This window comes from Theropithecus gelada, chromosome 10 (assembly GCF_003255815.1).
Source record: "Theropithecus gelada isolate Dixy chromosome 10, Tgel_1.0, whole genome shotgun sequence".
NCBI lineage: Eukaryota > Metazoa > Chordata > Mammalia > Primates > Cercopithecidae > Theropithecus > Theropithecus gelada.
This window is the reverse complement of record NC_037678.1, coordinates 69,103,603-69,123,330: the sequence shown is the minus strand read 5'-3', so window position 1 is coordinate 69,123,330 and position 19,728 is coordinate 69,103,603. Positions and strand designations below refer to the sequence as shown.

General features: G+C 42.6%; 1 protein-coding gene across 1 annotated transcript in view; it reads left to right on the top strand.

Annotated features, from left to right (window-relative positions):
- Positions 1-19,728, top strand: part of CBFA2T2 (CBFA2/RUNX1 translocation partner 2) — a 53,186-nt gene that overhangs the window by 14,445 nt on the left and 19,013 nt on the right. Inside the window, exons 4-8 of the mRNA XM_025398142.1 lie at positions 5,425-5,514; positions 9,114-9,295; positions 10,748-11,001; positions 14,621-14,706; positions 15,996-16,191. Coding sequence (XP_025253927.1) covers positions 5,425-5,514; positions 9,114-9,295; positions 10,748-11,001; positions 14,621-14,706; positions 15,996-16,191 — 808 coding nt within the window. The remainder of the gene's footprint in view (positions 1-5,424; positions 5,515-9,113; positions 9,296-10,747; positions 11,002-14,620; positions 14,707-15,995; positions 16,192-19,728) is intronic.

Genomic DNA, 19,728 nt, shown 5'->3' with positions numbered 1-19,728 from the left:
CCTTCCTTTTTAAGGCTAAATAATATTTCATTTTATGTCTATATCACATTTTATTGATCTGTTAATCCCTCAATGGACATTTGGGTTGCTGCCACCTCTTGAGTTAAGAAAAGTTTTATATCAGTGTAGGAAACTGTTTACCATCCGGGGTCCTCGATGCCAGCCAATGGTCCAACCTTATAAGCAGGCCTTTCTAAGGCTAGCAGTTTTAGGCCTACTAGGTTAACTCATTTAGTACATTTTAGGGCCATTACAAATAATGTTCCTATGAACATTCTTACACATGTGTGGAAGCATCGCATGCAACAGTGGAATTGTGGTTTCATATGTGTGGTGGTGTGTTCCTGTAGTCACAGCTACTCAGGAGGCTGAGGCAGGAGGATCACTTGGGCCCAGGAGTTTGAGGCCAGCCTGGGTAACATAGCCAGATCCCCATCTCTAAAAATAAGGGCCACATAATTTAGTAGCTGGAGTTCACCTGTCTGCATTCTGTGTCCATGGTGTATAAGAAGTAAAGTACTGAGAGTCCCTAACTATACCAGGAAGCAAGCACGGGCAATTTCCACTTCAAGGTAATGGTAAATGTTTTGTGCTTCACTTACTTATTTGGAGAATGTACTTTCTGGAGGATAGTTTGGCAATGTTTCTGGTACCATTCATCCTAAGAAAATAGTAAACAATATACACCAAGATAATCAGTTCAACATTAAGTACCCCCTCCCCCACTGAAGCTAACTAAAAGGTCTGTAAAACCCTGAGTAAAGTACAATTTATCTGTTATGGAATAGGATATTATCATTATCATAATCAAGTCTCATTCTGGTTCAGAGGGAAGGTAGAAAGACAAACTTCTTCCTATTCCCCCTGATAAATAGCAAAAAGCCATGGACATTACATATAAAACAAAAATAATTAGACTCTTCGCCAAGTGTGGTGGAGTGCGTCTGTAGTTACTTAGGAGGCTGAGGCAGGTAGATTGTGAGCCTGGGGGACAGAGCAAGACCCATCTTTTTTTTGTTTTTGTTTAAATGGCCCAACCTTACAAGCAGGCCTTTAAAAAAAAAAAAAAAAAAGACTCTTAAAGGTAGAGAGAAGACAGCAGATTCACTCGTGGGACCTAAGGGACTACATAAGCAGTGAGTTCCCGAGGTTTTCTGTTTTTCTGATATATACCAGACCAGGGTATGCAGAAAATGTTAAGAGTTTAAGAGTGAAAATATAGATAAATAAATAAACTTTCCTTAGCTGGCACAGTGGAGTATGCCTATAGTCTCAGCTACTCAGGAAGTTGAGGCAGTAGGATCACTTAAGCCCAGGAGTTCGAGGCTGCTGTGAGCCATGATCACACCACTGTACTCCTGCCTGGGTGACAAAGCAATACTCCACCTCTGTAGGTAGGTAGGTAGCTAGGTAGGTAGATACATACATACATGTATACATACATACATAGGTAACTAGCTAACTAACTTTCCTTCTCCTGAGTTTTCTAAATTATGTTTGGCATTGGCAGCAAAAATTACTTTGCCTGATATGGTTGTCAGTATATGTAGAGGAAATAATTGCCAATTTTTATTATAAACCAGGAGGATAAAGATAGACAAGGTTTCTGTATTTCTATATTTTGGTCAGTGGTGGTTACATGAAAATACACATATGGCAAAATGGTATAGAACTATAAGTACATTGTACCAATGTTAGTTTCCTACTTTTGAGATTGTAACCCTTTGGGAGGCCAAGTTGGGAGGATCACTTGAGGTCAAGAGTTCGAGATCAGCCTGGCCAACATAGTGAAATCCTGTCTCTACTGAAAATACAAAGATTAGCCAGGAGTGGCAGTGCACACCTGTAATCCCAGCTACTTGGAAGGCTGAGGCACAAGAATCACTTGAACCCGGGAAGCTGAGGTTGCAGTGAGCTGAGATCCCACCACTGCACTCCAGCATGGGTAACAAAACAAGACTTTGTCTCAAAAAAAAAAAAAAAAAAAGATGTAAGCATTGGAGGAAGCAGAATAGAGGATACATTGGAGTATAAATGTTGCCCTTGAAGTCCAGAGACCAGGTTCCCCCAACATCTTACCTCTCAACATTCTTCTCTCTGCTCTGACACATCTTTCCCAAAGCTGCATTTCGATTTCCTCAAGGACAAACTGCTGTACAGAATTCCTTGACCCCCTAAGTTTGATTCAAATATATCTTCTCTGGCCAGATGTGGGTAACACCCATAATCCCAGAATTTGGAAAGCCCAGGCCAACTTGAGACCAGGAGCTTAAGACCAGCCTGGGGAACGTAGTGTGATTCCTTCCTCTACAAAAAAAAATTTAAAAATTGGCTGGGCGCAGTGGCCCATGCCTGTAATCCGAGCACTTTGGGAGGCCAGGGCAGGCAGATCAGGAGGTCAGGAGATGGAGATCATTCTGCCTAACACAGTGAAACCCGGTCTCTACTAAAAATACAAAAAATTAGCCGGACATGGTGGCAGGTGCCTGTAGTCAAAGCTACTCGGGAGGCTGAGGCAGGAGAATGGTGTGAACTCGGGAGGCGGAGCTTTCAGTGAGCCTAGATTGCGCCACTGCACTCCAGCCTGGGCGACAGAGTGAGACTCCGTCTCAAAAAAAAAAAAAAAAAAAAAAAAAAAAAATTAGCTGGTTTAGCTGTTCTGGAGACCAACGTGGTAAGATTCTTTGAGGCCAGGAGTTCAAGGTTGCAGTGAGCTATAATCATGCCACTGCACTCCAGCCTAAGTGACAGAGCTAGACCGTATCTCTGGGGAAAAAAAAAAAATTTAAGCAAATATATCTTCTCTGTGAGTCAGTAGTGTCCTGTACATGTGTGCCTCCATCATACTACAATGAATAGCTTAGTTGCCTCTTTTCCCACTAGACTATGAGATCTTTGAGGGGAAGAAACAAACAATTATGCTCTTAATATAAAATAAGGTTTAATAAACTAGCTGAAGGAGGGAAGTGTTTATCCCTGTCATGCAGGACTGCCCTACGCAGTAGATATACTATGTATGTAGCCCTGAGTCCATTTCTTTGGCCTAACTCACGATTTCCCTGTGTCACACAATCCATCCTTTCCCCTTGTCTACCCACAAGTATACTTGAAATCATTCATGTAGGGCTTCCATACGTTTAATCTATTTGTGTTTGCTTTTCAAGACCTGATTGCTTCCCTTGCAGTAGGTATAAAAGAGTATCGTTCTCTTACACTTAGTTTTTATTCCTGATTACCAGAATTACAGGTTTCTTTGGCTGTATTGTGCAAATGTCATATACTTAGATACACAGTTAACTTTAAAATAATTTTTTTTTGGTATGAAATGTGGGAAAATGTTCAAACATTTTCCTTTAATATGTTTAAATTAGACATACCCCTTTTCCCTGAAGGAAAATATCTTAATGTTTACCGAATAATAAATATTATATATTTGGAAAATCCAACATAATTGCATACTCAGAAATAACTATTATTGTGATTATTCTTCCAGGCATTAAATATATGATATAATATGTATGTGTGTTATTTTTGTAAGTGGATTCTTAGAAAATATAATGTTCTGTTTCTGGTTTTTCACTTAGCGGTATTGTGGATACCTTTTCTGCCTTAATGCATACAAATCTGCTCTCTCCCCTCCCTGCATAAGCATACATGACTCTTGTAATTTTAATGTAGCTTCCTATTGGTAGATCTATGTATTTTCCTTTTTTTTTTTTTTTTTTTTTGTTAGGAAAATATATTGAGATAGTGTGGGGGTAAGTTGCATGTTACATAGTTACATACTATGTTTTTGAACACTTGTAAAGTTTCTAAAAGTAAATTCCTAGAAATGGTAATAGCTCTTGCAGGGGAATAGGCAGGGATTCAGAATAATCCCCACATTTTGTTTTATTCGTTTGTTTTAATTTGCTATCATATAGTGTTATTAGGAATTGAAATACAAATATTGTGTGAACTTTGAAGAAAATATTTTTATTTGTTCATTCCCCTTCGCAGAGTTGCTGAGTCTCATTCCTAATATGAGGCCTAGACTTTTGAGAAAACACAGAGGACGTGCACTCTTTTAGAGAACAGTAATAACTTACCAATGGAGGTTTGCCTGTTGGGAGTTATTTGTATGCATAACACATACAGGCCACTTGAAGTCTTAGAAGGCAACTATTTTTTTTCTTTTGCTTTTGCATCTGTTGTTTTTTTTGGGTTTGTTGTTGTTGTTGTTGTTGTTGTTGTTGTTGTTGTTTTTCTATTTTGAAGATTTGGGGGAAGTTATGCCAGGAGGTAGGGAGCAGAACTTGAAAAAGAAATGAACTTTTGGCCGGGCGCGGTGGCTCAAGCCTGTAATCCCAGCACTTTGGGAGGCTGAGACGGGCGGATCACGAGGTCAGGAGATCGAGACCATCCTGGCTAACACGGTGAAACCCCGTCTCTACTAAAAAATACAAAAAACTAGCCGGGCGAGGTGGCGGGCGCCTGTAGTCCCAGCTACTCGGGAGGCTGAGGCAGGAGAATGGCATAAACCCGGGAGGCGGAGCTTGCAGTGAGCTGAGATCCGGCCACTGTACTCCAGCCTGGGCGACAGAACGAGACTCCGTCTCAAAAAAAAAAAAAAAAAAAGAAATGAACTTTTATAAAAATGTGACACTGGGTTATTGAGTCCAAAATGTCTTAAAGTTGACATCCTAGGCCGAATCAGTATCTGTATAACAGGAAACATTGTAAGCTTGATACCCTGTCCCTGAAGTGACTTGCAATGAACCTCTCAATATCAGGGACCTGAGTGCCTCTCTTCATGGGTAGTGAGAAAGGCAGTGCCCTATTCTGCAGCCTAGGCTGCTTGGCAAAGGGGAGAATTTGGATTTGGGGTGGTGGTGAAGGGAATCAAGGAGGGTGAATTTCTGTCATAAGAAACCAGTGTGGTTTACCTTTGCCAGGCATCTGAGTTCCTGATAATGTTTCTGCAGTTATCCTTTTTCTTACGATTTAAAAGATTTCAGCAGCTGAGCACGGTGGCTCATCCCTGTAATCCCAACACTTTGGGAGGCTGAGGCAGGAAGATAGCTTGAGCTCAGGAGTTCAGGACCAGCCTGGACAACATAGCGAGACCACGTCTCTACTAAACATTTAAAAAACAAAAATAAAAAGGCGGGGCGCGGTGGCTCTCCCTTGTAATCCCACCACTTTAGGAGGCCGAGGCAGGCAGATCACAAAGTCAGGAGTTCACCATCAGGAGATCACAGGAGGTGGAGGTTACCGTGAGCCGAGACCGCGCCACTGCACTCCGGCCTGGGCAACAGAGCGAGATTCCATCTCAAATAGATAAATAAATACATAAATAACATTTAAAAAAAAAAAAAAGAGTTTGGCACTGTAAGTTTTGGAAGTCCAGTTTTGGAAGTTGAACAAGGTTATTTATCTTTTCAGAACTCAACAGTGACAATCGAGGAATTCCACTGTAAGCTCCAAGAAGCCACAAACTTTCCCCTTCGTCCTTTTGTGATTCCATTTCTCAAGGTAATTTGATAAGATAATTACTGAATATAATTTATCTTCAGTATTTCCGCAAATTCTGCTCATCCCTATTATGTGATTTAAATCAGAGCCACTTGCCACGTTTTTAGATCTTTATTTTGGGCTGGTAGAGAGGTCTGAGTGTAGTCAACAGATAAACCTCAGTTTTAATGAGATGAGAATTGCAAATGCCTTAAGTTGTAGTCTGTATGCAAGACATTGCTGGTAACACACAGAAGTAGCTAGCATAGGAGAGAATAGGAGGTGCTTGGGCTGGAAGTGTCAGGGTGGAAGGGAGGCTGAGCTCCTAGCAGAAGAAATAACTGGTCACTAATCTTTTGGGTATAGTCAGAGTGTGGAGACTGTTATCTGAGAAGAAGCTGTCGGACAAAAGGCAAGGCTTTTGCAGTTTAGATTTACTGTAAGGTCAGGAGAGGATATAGGAAGACACTGTGTCTCCCCAAGCCCCAGATAGTCTAGTTTCTAAAGATGTCTTCTGCAATAATGTTCTATGGAGCATAACGTTTGGAGAGATTGTTCTGCATTATCATGCTTACATGATAAATGAAATGAGGCCGTGTTATATTTACATGGAACATAATCCTTTCAAACGGTGGTGCACACCTGTAACGCCAGCACTTTGGGAGGCCAAGGCAGATGGATTGCATGAACTCAGGAGTTCAAGACCAGAATGGCCAACATGGCGAAACCCCCGTCTCTACAAAAAAATAGAAAAACAATTAGCCAGGTGTGGTGGCATACGCTTGTAGTCCCAGCTAGTTGGGAGGCTGAGGCAGGAGAATCGCTTGAACCTGAGAGGCAGAGGATGCAGTGAGCTCTGCCACTGTACCCCAGCCTGGGTGACAGAGTGAGACACCCTCAAAAATAAAATTAAAAAAAAAGAAAAAAAGAATAAAAAAAGAAGTATTTAAGAGTAAGCTGCAAGGCTGGGTGTGGTGGCTTACGCCTGTAATCCGAGCACATTGGGAGGCTGAGGCAGGCAGATTACTTGAGGTCAGGAGTTAGAGACCAGCCTGACTAACATGATGAAACCCCGTCTTTACTAAAAATAGAAAAAATTAGCACATGCCTGTAGTCCCAACTACTCAGGAGGCAGAGGCAGGAGAATTGCTTGAACCTGGGAGGCGGAGGTTGCAGTAAGCCAAGATTGTGCCACTGCACTCCAGCCTGGGTGGCAGAACAAGACTCTGTCTCAAAAAAGAAAAGTAAGCTGCAGACATTATACATCTAAATACTTGAATACAGATATCAAATCAGGAAAGTAACATTCATACAACACTGTTATCTATAGACTTTATTCATATTTCACCACATGTCCCACTAATGTCTGTGCACCTGGATTTGGTTTTCGCTGGTGTTGATTTGATTAGAATCATTTTACAGAAAAACTGTATTCAGTTGTCACTGTATTTTGAATTTTGTCAATATTTATGGAAATTTGTTTTCTTTTATGAGTATTTCTATAATACCTTTAATTTTGCCTCTTTTTTTTTTGGAGACAAAATCTTGCTCTGTTGTCAAGGGTGGAGTGCAGTGGCGCGATCTCGGCTCTACAACCTCCGCCTCCCGAGTTCAAGCAATTCTTCTGCGTCAGCCTCCTGAGTAGCTGGGACTACAGGCATGCGCCACCACACCTGGCTAATTTTTGTATTTATAGTAGAGATGGGTTTCACCACATTGGCCAGGCTGGTCTCAAACTCCTGACCTTGTGATCTGCCCGCCTTGGCCTCCCAAAGTGCTGGGATTACAGGTGTGAGCCACTGCGCCCGGCATCTAATTTTGCTGTTTAACAAAGCCTGTAATATTTACTGTCTGGTCAAATAAATATGCCTCTTTTGCTTTCTTTTACCTTATTTTCGTTTCCTAAGAAAATGTAATAGCATCAGACAGATGGGTTATCTTACTAAAGTACTGATACCAGTTTTTTAAAACCTTATATTGGAGCACAGGAAAATGCATCGGTCTAGGGTGCACAGCCTGTATCATTGCTCAGTTCTAATGGCATTGAAGCCTCGGCTGCTCTGAGCAGCCTGTGGTGCCTTTTTGAGCCCTGAAACAGCTGTGCTGGTTCTATCTTGGTCTTCTTTATGTATGTCAGAGCTGGTAGACAATTATTTCCCCAAGACTCTAGAATCAAGAAAGATTTGTGAAATTTGTGTTAATAGGAAATAATTAGCATGTTTTTTATTCATCATGGGACACATGTCACCAGTGTAAAGATCTGACATGGTGTTTTTTTCAATTAAGTTTTTACAGTTGCAACAAGATTGAGGTTATAGAACAGACTTTAAAAGAGTTTTATTTAGTCAAATTCCCTATTCTTAACTCTGTTATTTTGGAAAACAGCATGAGGTAGGTTGTTATGGCAGCTTTTTGGCTAGCATTTAGGGTTTTGTCAATTTATTTCTGCTTTAAAACAGTCACTAATTATGGTGCCTGCTAAATTAACCCTCAGTGAAGGGATGGCTACTTGCATGTATTAAAACTCTCCTTTCACTTGCTCATCTGTCCCTTGGGATTAAGCCTTTGCTTATGAGCTCAGCCTGCATTGCTTTTAAATTTGGTGAGAAAAATATAATTTCTGCTTTATGGTTTTTTTGATAAAAATGGGAAAAGTAAATTCTGTGTATGAAGGAAATCAAGTTCTCAGCTTTAAAAGATGTATAGGGTTTTAAAATGTGATTTGTTCCTATTACAGGTTTTCTAAGTATGAGAGAGAAAAATATCTACTTAATGAATTATCTTTTTTTTTTTTTTTTTGAGACGGAGTCTTGCTCTGTCGCCCAGGCTGGACTGCAGTGGTGCAATCTCAGCTCACTGCAAGCTCCACCTCCCGGGTTCATGCCCTTTTCCTGCCTCAGCCTTCTGAGTAGCTGGGACTACAGGCACCCGCTACCACACCCGGCTAATTTTTTGTGTTTTTACTAGAGACGGGGTTTCACCGTGTTAGCCAGAATGGTCTCCATCTCCAGACCTCATGGTCCGCCCGCCTTGGCCTCCCAAAGTGCTGGGATTACAGGTGTGAGCCACCCCACTCGGCCATGAATTATCTTTTTACATTTTATATCACTCCCAGTGCTCCTTTTCAAACTCCCATGTTTTAGAATAATCACAGTTTGCAGAATTCCGTGGCAGCTTTTATACAGAACATGAAGGAAGGTTGAGTAGTGCTATCAGAGATGAGTTGGGGTTCAGAAGAGAGAAACCAGGGCTTGGAATGACTCCCACAGAGGCGGTAGTAATTCTCTCACTGACTAAAGTCTTCAGAAGTATATGTTTTAAAATTACTATGTTTAACAACCCTTTATTGAGCTTTGACTGTATACTAGGCTGCAAAGGTAAATAAGGTGCAGTCTCTTCCTTAAGCAGATTTACATCTGATTTGGGCAAGAGACAACTGAACCAGTAATTCAGGTGCAATATAAGAGATATCATTGACTCACAGAAGAAGTATATGAAAATCAGACTGCCAAGGAGAGAAAGACTTTTATCTTGTATCATCTGCTTTGTGAAAGCCCTTTGAGGTGCTGAGCCCTCTTGTGTAGGGCCCAACACTGGAAAAACTGCCTCTTCCTTTCAAGGCCAACCTTCCCCTGCTACAGCGAGAACTGCTGCACTGCGCTCGGGCAGCCAAGCAGACCCCATCCCAGTACCTCGCTCAGCACGAACACCTTCTGCTCAACACAAGCATTGCATCGCCTGCTGATTCGTCAGAGCTGCTCATGGAGGTACACGGAAATGGGAAGAGGCCCAGTCCGGAGAGGTGAGCAGATAAGCTTTGCTGTCCTTGCCTTCCTGGAACCACACTGGCCTTCCCTTTTGCTTATAAAATAAAGAGAATTTGATTGCTGTGGTTGTAATGTCTCAACCTTTTTTTGAGACAAGGTCTGGCTCTATTGCCCAGACTGGAGCACAGTGGCACAATCTTTGCTCACTGAAGCCTCCGCCTCCTGGGCTCAAGCGATCCTCCCACCTCAGAGGCGTCCCGAGTATCTGGGACTACAGGCACGTGCCACCATGACCAGCTAATTTTTATTTGTTTGTTTGTTTGTTTGTTTTTGGAGAGATGGGGTTTTACCATGTTGCCCAGGCTGGTCTCAAATTTGTGAGCTCAAGAGATCTGCCCGCCTCGACCTCCCAAAGTGCTGAGATTACAGGTGTGAGCCACCATGCCCAGCCGAATGTCTCAGACTTTCTATGGTTATTTTTGCTTTATTCCAATACCTCGCTGCAGAATACATCTAAAATCTATGGGAGTAGCTTCCAGGCATGAGTATTTTTCAGAAACTCCTCAGATGCCTACACACCCAGTAAGAAACTCTACTCTAGAGGATTTATGGGATCGACTGTTCCAGAAGCCTCAGGAATACACTTCTGCCTTTTCTTGGATGCTGTTTGTAGAAAGAATTGAAAAAGAAAAAAAAAAAGAAAAGAAAGAAAGAAAGCAATACAATCTGCCAAATGCCTTTTATGTCAAATGCATTTTTTTCTGATATGAGAAGTTTTGAAAAAGTATAGCAATTAATTATTAATATTTGCCAATGGCTCACCTTTACTGAGATTGAAATTAATATAAATTTATTTTAGAAAACTCCCTATGAGTGGCTATCAAAATATTCTATGGGTTATCAAAGAAGGCAATATTTTAACAATAGTGGATAGTCTTTAATGACATTTTTTTTTAAGTAAAATAAATAAAGGTAGAAAACTTATTACAGTTGGATCTAAGTGACTAAAAACCCTGCCACTACACAATTAGACCCAGGGTTAATTTGACTGGCTTTAAAAAAAAAAAAAAAAAAGATACAATTGGATTTGTTACATGAGCCTTTTTCCTCCCATGTAGTTTCTTTCCAGTAACTCACCTCCATGGTAACAAATTTGACCTTAATACTTTCCTAAGTATTGTTGAACCCATAACTTAGAAAAAGGCTGTCATCTCCTTAGTCTCTCCTTTGCATTATGAGGGTTAATGTTTCTGTCTGGTTATGGATGGATTTGACCTCCTTTTTCATGCTGGTATAAGTCAGCAATTTACATGAGGTGCCTGGCCCCTGAAGACAGTTCAGTTCATGCCTCATGTCACACCTTTCCTTAGAGTCTTCCTGTTTATGCCAGTGTATAGCAAAATCGCTAACACACACTAGGTTCTCGGGAAATGTCTGCATGAAAACTTGTTGACAGGATCAAATATGCACTTCTGCTTCTTCTATAGGAGAGAAGAGAATAGTTTTGATAGAGATACAATCGCTCCTGAGCCTCCTGCCAAGAGAGTATGTACCATCAGCCCTGCTCCTCGGCACAGTCCTGCTCTCACTGTGCCCCTAATGAATCCTGGGGGCCAATTCCATCCTACCCCTCCGCCTCTTCAGCATTACACCTTAGAGGATATTGCAACTTCGCACCTGTATCGGGAACCCAACAAGATGCTAGAGCATCGAGAAGTTCGTGATAGACACCACAGTCTCGGTAAGCAACCTAAGCAGCATGGTAAATTCAGACTGGATTCTTGGATTTCTTTCCAACTCAATGATAAAGTCAAATAATATCATGATTGCTTTTTCCCACTGATTGGATAAAACAATATTATACGTAGACTATTAGAATTGTAGTTGATCTTATTTGGTATTAATCTTATTTGATACCTTGTTGCTATGATATGATAGAAGTACAGCTGGGTGTGGTGACTAGTGTCTGTAATCCCAGTTGAGGTGGAAGGATCACTTGAAGCCAGTCTGGGCAACATGGTGAGACCCTGTCTCTACAAAAAAACTTTTAAAAACTAGCCAGGTTTGGTGGCATGCGCTTGTGGTCGCAGCTGCTAGGGAGGCTGAGGAGGGAGGATCACTTGAGTCCAGGAAGTCAAAGCTACATTGAGCCATGATCTTGCCACTGCATTCAGTCTGGGTGACAGAGTGAGACCTGTCTAAAAAAGAATAAAGGGGTATCGCCTATTCTCGAATGATTCAGAAAAAGAGAATGAAAAAGCAAACAAGATAAAATGTTAACATTTGAAAACTGTTTGAAGATATGTGAGAATTCTCTGTGCTCCTTTTGCAGTTCTTCTATAAATCTTTTTAAAATTAGGCCAAGCGGCTGGGTGCGGTGGCTCAAGCCTGTAATCCCAGCACTTTGGGAGGCCGAGACGGGCGGATCACAAGGTCAGGAGATCGAGACCATCCTGGCTAACACGGTGAAACCCCGTCTCTACTAAAAAAACTAGCAGGGCGAGGTGGCGGGCGCCTGTAGTCCCAGCTACTCGGGAGGCTGAGGCAGGAGAATGGCGTAAACCTGGGAGGCAGAGCTTGCAGTAAGCTGAGATCCGGCCACTGCACTCCAGCCTGGGCGACAGAGCGAGACTCCGTCTCAACAACAACAAAAAAAATTAGGCCAAGCTCAGTGGCTCATGCCTATAATCCCAGCACTTTGGGAGGCCAAGGCAGGAGGATCACTTGAGGCCAGAAGTTTGATACCAGCCTGGGCAACATAGGGAGAGCTCATCTCTACAACAACAAAAATTTAAAATGAGGCAGGAGGGGCTGGGCGTGGTGGCTCACGACTGTAATCCTAGCACTTTGGGAGGCCGAGGCAGGTGGATCATGAGGTCAGGAGATCGAGACCATCCTGGCTAACACGGTGAAACCCTGTCTCTACTAAAAATACAAAAATTAGCCAGGCGAGGTGGCAGGCGCCTGTAGTCCCAGCTACTCATGAGGCTGAGGCAGGAGAATGGTGTGAACCCGGGAGGCAGAGCTTGCAGTGAGCCAACATCATGCCACTGCACTCCAGCCTGGGCGACAGAGCAAGACTCCGTCTCCAAACAAAAACAAAAACAAAAAATAAAAAACAAAGCAAAAAAATGAGTCAGGAGAATTGCACGAGCCCAAGAGGTCAAGACTGCAATGAGCCATGATGGTGCCACTACACTCCCCTCCTGGGCAACAGAATGAGACCCTGCCTCAACACAACAAAAAAAACAAAGTTTTTAAAATTAAGCGAGAAAGATGCAAGATTTCACCTTGGAAGTGAAAGTGCATGGACATTTAGGTCAGGAGGTGAGGCATCTCGAAATCTCAGCTCTGCATCCTAACTAGCTGTGTGATCTCATGCAAGTTGCTTGGGCTCTCTGAGCCTCAGAAGAGTAATTTCTAAATGGAAATAACACCACCCCCTGTGCTGGGTTGTTGTTCCATTTGGAGTGCCTGGTACCTGGGTGCTCAGAAACCATTAAATTTAGGAAGAAACAGAAAAGAAACCTTAACAAACCTCTTCTAGTTTTGGACAGAGTATTTTGTCATGTACTCGTACACATTTCAGTATAAGGTTTTTTGGAGTATAACTGCTGAGCATCTGTCAGAGCAGGGAACTAAAGGGCTATCAGCTTCCAGGGTTTCCCTAAATTTCCGTTTGTACCTTGTTAAGTAAGAAATTGCAACACATTTGCCCTGACTTCCTCTTATTTAGGCTCACTAGCATCTTTCAGATGCTTGGCCACATTGGGGCCCCTGGCATCATGTAGTGGGATAGTAGCTGAATAGGGAAGGCTGTAGCAGCTATGGTGTTCTCAGAGCCAACATTTACTGAGTCATAGCTACCACTTAGATTGTGTTGTACGTACATTGTCTCATTTAATCCTCACAGGAGTCCCAGGCAATTGTTATCCCCTTTTTACAGATGAAAGATGAAAGAACTATGGCCAAAATCACATAGCTGATAATTGGCAGAGACAAAATTCAGACCCCAATTGTCTTATGCCCAAGGCTTAGATGTACTAGCAGTATGTTAGGATACCAATCCTAGTGTTCAACCCCTGTTACTCCTATGCCTCTCTTTTATCTATTAAAAACTGCTTGTGGGGATTGGGCATGGTGGTTCACACCTGTAATCCCAGCACTTTGGGAGGCCTAGGCAGGCGGATCATGAGGTCATGAGATCGAGACCATCTTGGCTAACATGGTGAAATCTCGTCTCTACTAAAAATACAAAAAATTAGCCGGGCATGGTGGCAGGCGCCTATAGTCCCAGCTACTCGGGAGGCTGAGGCAGGAGAAGGGCGTGAACCCAGGAGGCAGAGGTTGCAGTGAGCCAAGATCACGCTGGTGCACTCCAGCCTGGTGACAGAGTGAGACTCTGTTAAGGGAAAACTGACTTCCTTTGATTGGAAATAGCAAAGTGCAGGGAAAAAAAGCTGACTTGCTAATGGTTTCTTCTGCACATTTTTTGCCAGTTTGACTTGAGAAAAAAGTATGCCAAAAACTAGGTATGGGGTCTCACTATATTGCCCAGGCTGAACTCCTGGGCTCAAGTGATCTGCCTGTGTCAACCTCCTGAGTGGCTGGGACTATAGGCACGCCCCACCACACCTGGCTCTTATTACTACATTTTTTGACAGATTGTACAGATCATGAGGAACTCAATATATACTGAAATAAACAGATTCTCACACTGATACATAGTCACTATGAATATTATGCCTATAAATTCAGACTGGTAACAGGGGTGTTGTGTTAATGACTCAAAGACTAAGCACTGTTGCTGTTTATGATTTGAGTTCTTCAAAATAGTAGACAATTCTTATTGGTATACCTTTAATTCACACAGTTGTTCCATTCCTGGAAATTTCAGTATATATCAAAACTATCCCCCCACCAAAAAAAATTTTTTTAAGTTACTGATAATGTTAAGCGGTTTCCAAGTGTTTGTACCAGTAGACACTCTGGTTTTGGTGGTTAATTACTCGCATTGCACCACATCCTTGCCAACACTTGGTATTATCTGACATTTTAATTTTTTCCAATATGTTAGGTGTTAAATGCTATGTATAACATACCTGTTTATTTCTTTTACCTCTTTTTCTTTAGGGCTATTTTGTGTTTTACAATTGATTTGTTGGGGTTTTCTTAATATAATCTGAATAATGATCCTTTGTTTGTTATATTGTCATTTTGTGGGTCCCCCACCCCATTGTGAATCATTGCCTTAATAGTGTGTTCAAAGTAATGATGAATATGTGTGTATTTACTTGGTAGAATTTGCTTCTATTGTGTTTTTCTTGCTGTCTTTGAATTTAATCTCTAATTTCTAATAGGTCTAAATGGAGGCTATCAAGATGAGTTGGTAGATCATCGTTTGACAGAAAGGGAATGGGCTGATGAATGGAAACATCTTGACCATGTAAGAATCTTGTAGTGTGTAATGTCCCTAATTCTTTATTACCTTTTTTTGAAACAGGAGTCTCGCTCTGTTGCCCAGGATGGAGTACAGTGGTGTGCTCCCAGCTCATTGCAACTTCCACCTCCCGGGTTCAAGCAATTCTCCTGCCTCAGCCTCCAGAGTAGCTGGGATTACAGGTGTATGCCACCACGCCCAGCTAATTTTTGTATTTTTAGTAGAGACAGGGTTTTGCCATGTTGGCCAGGCTCATCTCAAACTCCAGACCTCAAGTGATCTCCCCACCTCAGCCTCCCAGAGTGCTGAGATTACAGGTGTGAGCCACTGCACTCAGCCTACTTTTGATTCTTAATGCTACCAATAATTAAAGGAACATGTATGTTTGAAGTGAACATAACCACAGCCATGGCATCCTTTGCTTTTAATAAAAGTTGGTTTAGCTACTACTCCCTCAGCTAAAGAATTACAGTCACTCCCTAATCTTTGTGATGGGATGATCACTTCAGGTCAGAAACCAAATAAAGTCATGTAGTATAATGGTTAAAAACAAAGGTTTGTAGCCAGGCGCAGTGGCACATCCCTGTAGTCCCAGCTACTCGGGAAGCTAAGGCAGGAGTATCTCTTAAGCCCAGGAGCCAAGACTTCAAGTCTAGTCTGGGCAACATAGCAAGACAGAATTCGTTTGTTATTTGTTAAATTTTTATCGAAAGAAACTTTCTTTTTATTTTTTTCAATTCTGCTCCTTCTGTAGTAAAGAGAGTTGTTTTTTAGCCCACATATTCATGTTTCGTAGTTTTAGAACACAGGTCAGTAACAAACTTCTAGGTAATTCAACCCCCCAAAATTGTTTATATTCCAAAATTATTTTGCATTCTGAAAGATAGCAACCTTCCTCATCTTATCAAAATTCATAATTTCTCTTAGAAATCTGTGTATACCTTATTTTATGGTTCAGCCACAGCAAACTTACAGAGTGCTGCAGACCCCAGGGATACAACAAATGCTGCAGTAACATGAAATCGTAGACAGTTGGCCAGAAGGCCATGCATCTGAGGTTCTGTCCAAACACTGGAAGCCCTGGTAGTTACTGTCCTCAATAGGTTTGTCAGCCTCAACACCAATGTCCTTCCTGGCTGATGGAGAAACAGATAGCAATAAAGGGTTTTAAATGTAAACTTGATATTCCTAAACCTGTACTTTAAGGAACCTGAATTCCTCATACTGCATTGGGCTGATTTATGGTTGTTTGGATGTTCTCATCTCATCTTTGCCTGGCCCCCTCTCTGACTCAGGCGCTGAATTGCATTATGGAAATGGTAGAGAAAACAAGGCGCTCCATGGCAGTTCTGCGGCGCTGTCAGGAATCAGATCGTGAAGAACTCAACTATTGGAAAAGACGGTACAATGAAAATACAGAGCTGAGGAAAACAGGGACTGAGTTGGTCTCCAGGCAACACAGCCCTGGGAGTACAGATTCTCTCAGCAATGGTAAGGGGAGAGTCTGCGGGGAACCCAGAGTAAATGTCAGCCTTTAGAGCCCACCAATATGTCACAGAAGGCTTTTTCTACTTGACTTTAAAGAAAGGTGGTGCTCGGCCAGGCGTGGTGGCTCACACCTGTAATCCCAGCACTTTGGGAGGGCAAGGTGGGCAGATCACGAGGTCAGTAGATCGAGACCATCCTGGCTAAAATGGTGAAACCCCTCTCCACTAAAAATACAAAAAAAGATAGCTAGGCGTGGTAGTGGGCACCTGTAGTCCCAGCTACTCTGGAGGCTGAGGCAGGAGAATGGCATGAATGAACCCAGGAGGCGGAGCTTGCAGTGAGCCGAGATAACACCACTGCACTCCAGCCTGGGCTACTGAGCAAGACTCCATCTCAAAAAAAAAGAAGAAGAAAAAAAAAGAAAGGTGGTGTTTGATTGTGGATTTGGGGAGACTCAGGTGATTATGAAGAGGAAGTGAGAAAATATATGAAGCCCCTGGCATGTTTTGGTGGGTGGCGGGGGGTGGGGGTGGAGGGTGGGGTTTGTTTTATATAGACAGGGTCTTGCTGTGTTTGCCCAGGCTGGCCTTGGACTCCTGGCCTCAAGCGATCTTCCTGCCTCAGCCTCCCAAAACACCAGGACTTCAGGCCTGAGCCACTGTGCCCAGACTGGTACCAGGCACGTTCAAAAAATGCTAATTCTTCTTCGTGGAGAATGAGAATATTTGTGATTTTGTTCTGTCTTTGATTCTCTACATATATGTGTGCTAGGTGTTGGTCAAAGAGTGTTTGGTTGTCAAATTCAGCCTGGCTGGATGTATGTACTAGGCACTCTTGTGTCATCACTTTTGTTTCTCACAGTAGCCTTGAAAGTGTTTACCTTACCTTCCTTCTTCCTGTCCCCAGCCCACCATTCAGAACAATACCACTCAATCCTCTGTGGTCTGGTGGCCTCCTACAAAAGGATTTACTGTACCACACTAGGTTGCCCCCCCTTGCCTTTCCAAGTCCGAAGCAGCAGCAATCCAGAGTACATCCAGCAATCCTCAGTTATTCCCCTCAAAATGTTCCAGCACATTCACCCAGTAACTGAGAAGGTGCCCTATCCAAAGGCATAGCTGAGTGACAAGCCATCTGTGATCAGACTCTTTTCCCACGCACTCTGAGTTCCCAAATGTTCACCACGGAGAACAAGTCTCTTACGACAGACCTAGCATGTTCCATTGAAGGCAGCTATTAGTCTCTAAAAAACTGTAAGGAAAACTCGAGGCAAAGCCAGAATTAATACAGTATGTCCAGACAGTGGGAGCTAAAGGCTTCCCTTTCCCTACCCCACCCACAGCAGCAGCTCTGGAGCCAACCATGGAATACCACCATTAGGTGGAATATCTAGCACAACAAGGCATCAACACGTACGTAGAGTTATAGTATTAGTATGATTCCTTTTGTAAAAACTCCAAAAACAGGCCAGACGCAGTGACTCACGCCTATAATCCCAGCACTTTGGGAGGCTGAAGTGGGCGGATCACAAGGTCAAGAGATCGAAACCATCCTGGTTAACACGGTGAAACTCCATCTCTACTAAAAATACAAAAAATTAGCCAGGTGTGGTGGCGAGTGCCTGTAGTCCCAGCTACTCGGGAGGCTGAGGCAGGAGAATGGCGTGAACCTAGGAGGCGGAGCTTGAAGTGAGCCAAGATTGCACCACTGCACTCCAGCCTGGGCGACAGAGACTCCCTCTCAAAAAAAGAAAAAGAAAAAAAAACAACAACCTCCAAAAACAGACAAAGCTAACCTTCTGGTCTCCCTTACTTTCTGAACATTTGCAGATAGTCCCTGTGTGACTTTCAGACAGGGAGAAAGATTTTTGGAGTCTTAGCTAAAGTTTACACCCAAGCCATACCTCATCCGTTAGTGAGTCTACACATGTGCAGGTGAGAAGCATAGAGTACAGAGGGAGCTGCAGTTGTGAGCCAGAGGTTGCTGAGCCAAGATACAGATCTTGCTGGAGTCATTTAAACATGGCTGTGCATGACCACTACTCACCTTTCCCACCTTTTGTATCATGGATTAGCTCTGGGGACCATATTTTTTGATTTGCCTGAGACAGTCCAGTTTATGCCTGTATCCTGTTACAGTTGTTACTAACACTTCCCTCATTCTCAACAATGAAGGCAATCTGGATGATAAGTTATATTGTCATTCTACGTTTAGCGCTTCATGGATACATGTTTTCTTCTATCAGGTTTCTGAGAGCACTATCAACCTGATTTAAATAGTATATTTTAGTGTCATTTATGTGTTTATTTCATGTTTATTTCTATGTTTATTGTCCATTTTAGTATAGAATGACAGTATAATTCATATCCTAAATAAATGTAATATGCAAAATGTGAACTATAATAACTCCAAAAAGTGCTACTGGTCTGTGATGACATATGAGGAGCTTGGGTACAGTTAGCTTCATCAAGAAAGTCTAACTGTGAAATGAGTTCTTTTTTTTTTTTTTTTTTTTTGAAACAGTCTTGCTCTGTTGCCCAGGCTGGAATGCAGTGGCACGATCTTGGCTCATTGCAACCTCCCGGGTTCAAGCAGTTCTCTTGCCTCAGTCTCCTGGGTAGCTGGGATTACAGGCACCCGCCACTACGCCTGGCTGCTTCTGTATTTTTAGTAGAGATGGGGTTTCACCATGTTGGCCAGGCTGCTCTTGAACTCCTGACCTCAGATGATCCACCCACCTTGGCCTCCCAAAGTGCTGGGATTACAGACGTAAGCCACCATGCCCGGCCTGAAATGAGTTCTTAGATACATAGTTGTTTTACATTCTGGCATATTTTTATACCAATAATAGACATTTCAAAAGAATTTCACCAATGACCTTTTTTTTTTTTTTGGAAAGAGAGTCTAGCTCTTATCTCCCAGGCTAGAGTCCAATGACATGATCTCAGCTCTCTGCCTCCTGGGTTCAAGCGATTCTCCTGCCTCAGCTTCCTGAGTAACTGGGATTACAGGCGCCTGCCACCATGCCCAGCTAATTTTTTTTTTTTCTTAAGTAGAGATGGGGTTTCACTGTGTTGGCCAGGCTGGTCTCCAGTTCCTAACCTTGTGATCCACCTGCTTCGCCCTCCCAAAGTGCTGGAATTACAAGCATGAGCTACCGCGCCTGGCCTCACCAATGACTTTTAAATAAGTAATTAGTGTTTTTGTTTGAGACAGAGTCTTAGTCTGTCACCCAGGCTGGAATGCAGTGGCATAATCTTGGCTCCCCAGGTTGGAGCAATTCTCCTGCCTTTGCCTCCCGAGTAGCTGAGTTTACAGGTGTGTCCTACCACAGCCAGCTAATTTTTGTGTTTTTAGTAGAGATGAGGTTTTACCATGTTGGCCAGGCTGGTCTCGAACTCCCAACCTCAAGTCATCTGCCCTTCTTGGCCTCCCAAAGTGCTGGGATTTACAGGCATAAGCTACCATGCCTGACCAAGTAATTAGTGGGTTTTTTTTGGGTTTTTTTTTTTTTTTGGTTTTTTTTTTTTTTTTTTTTTT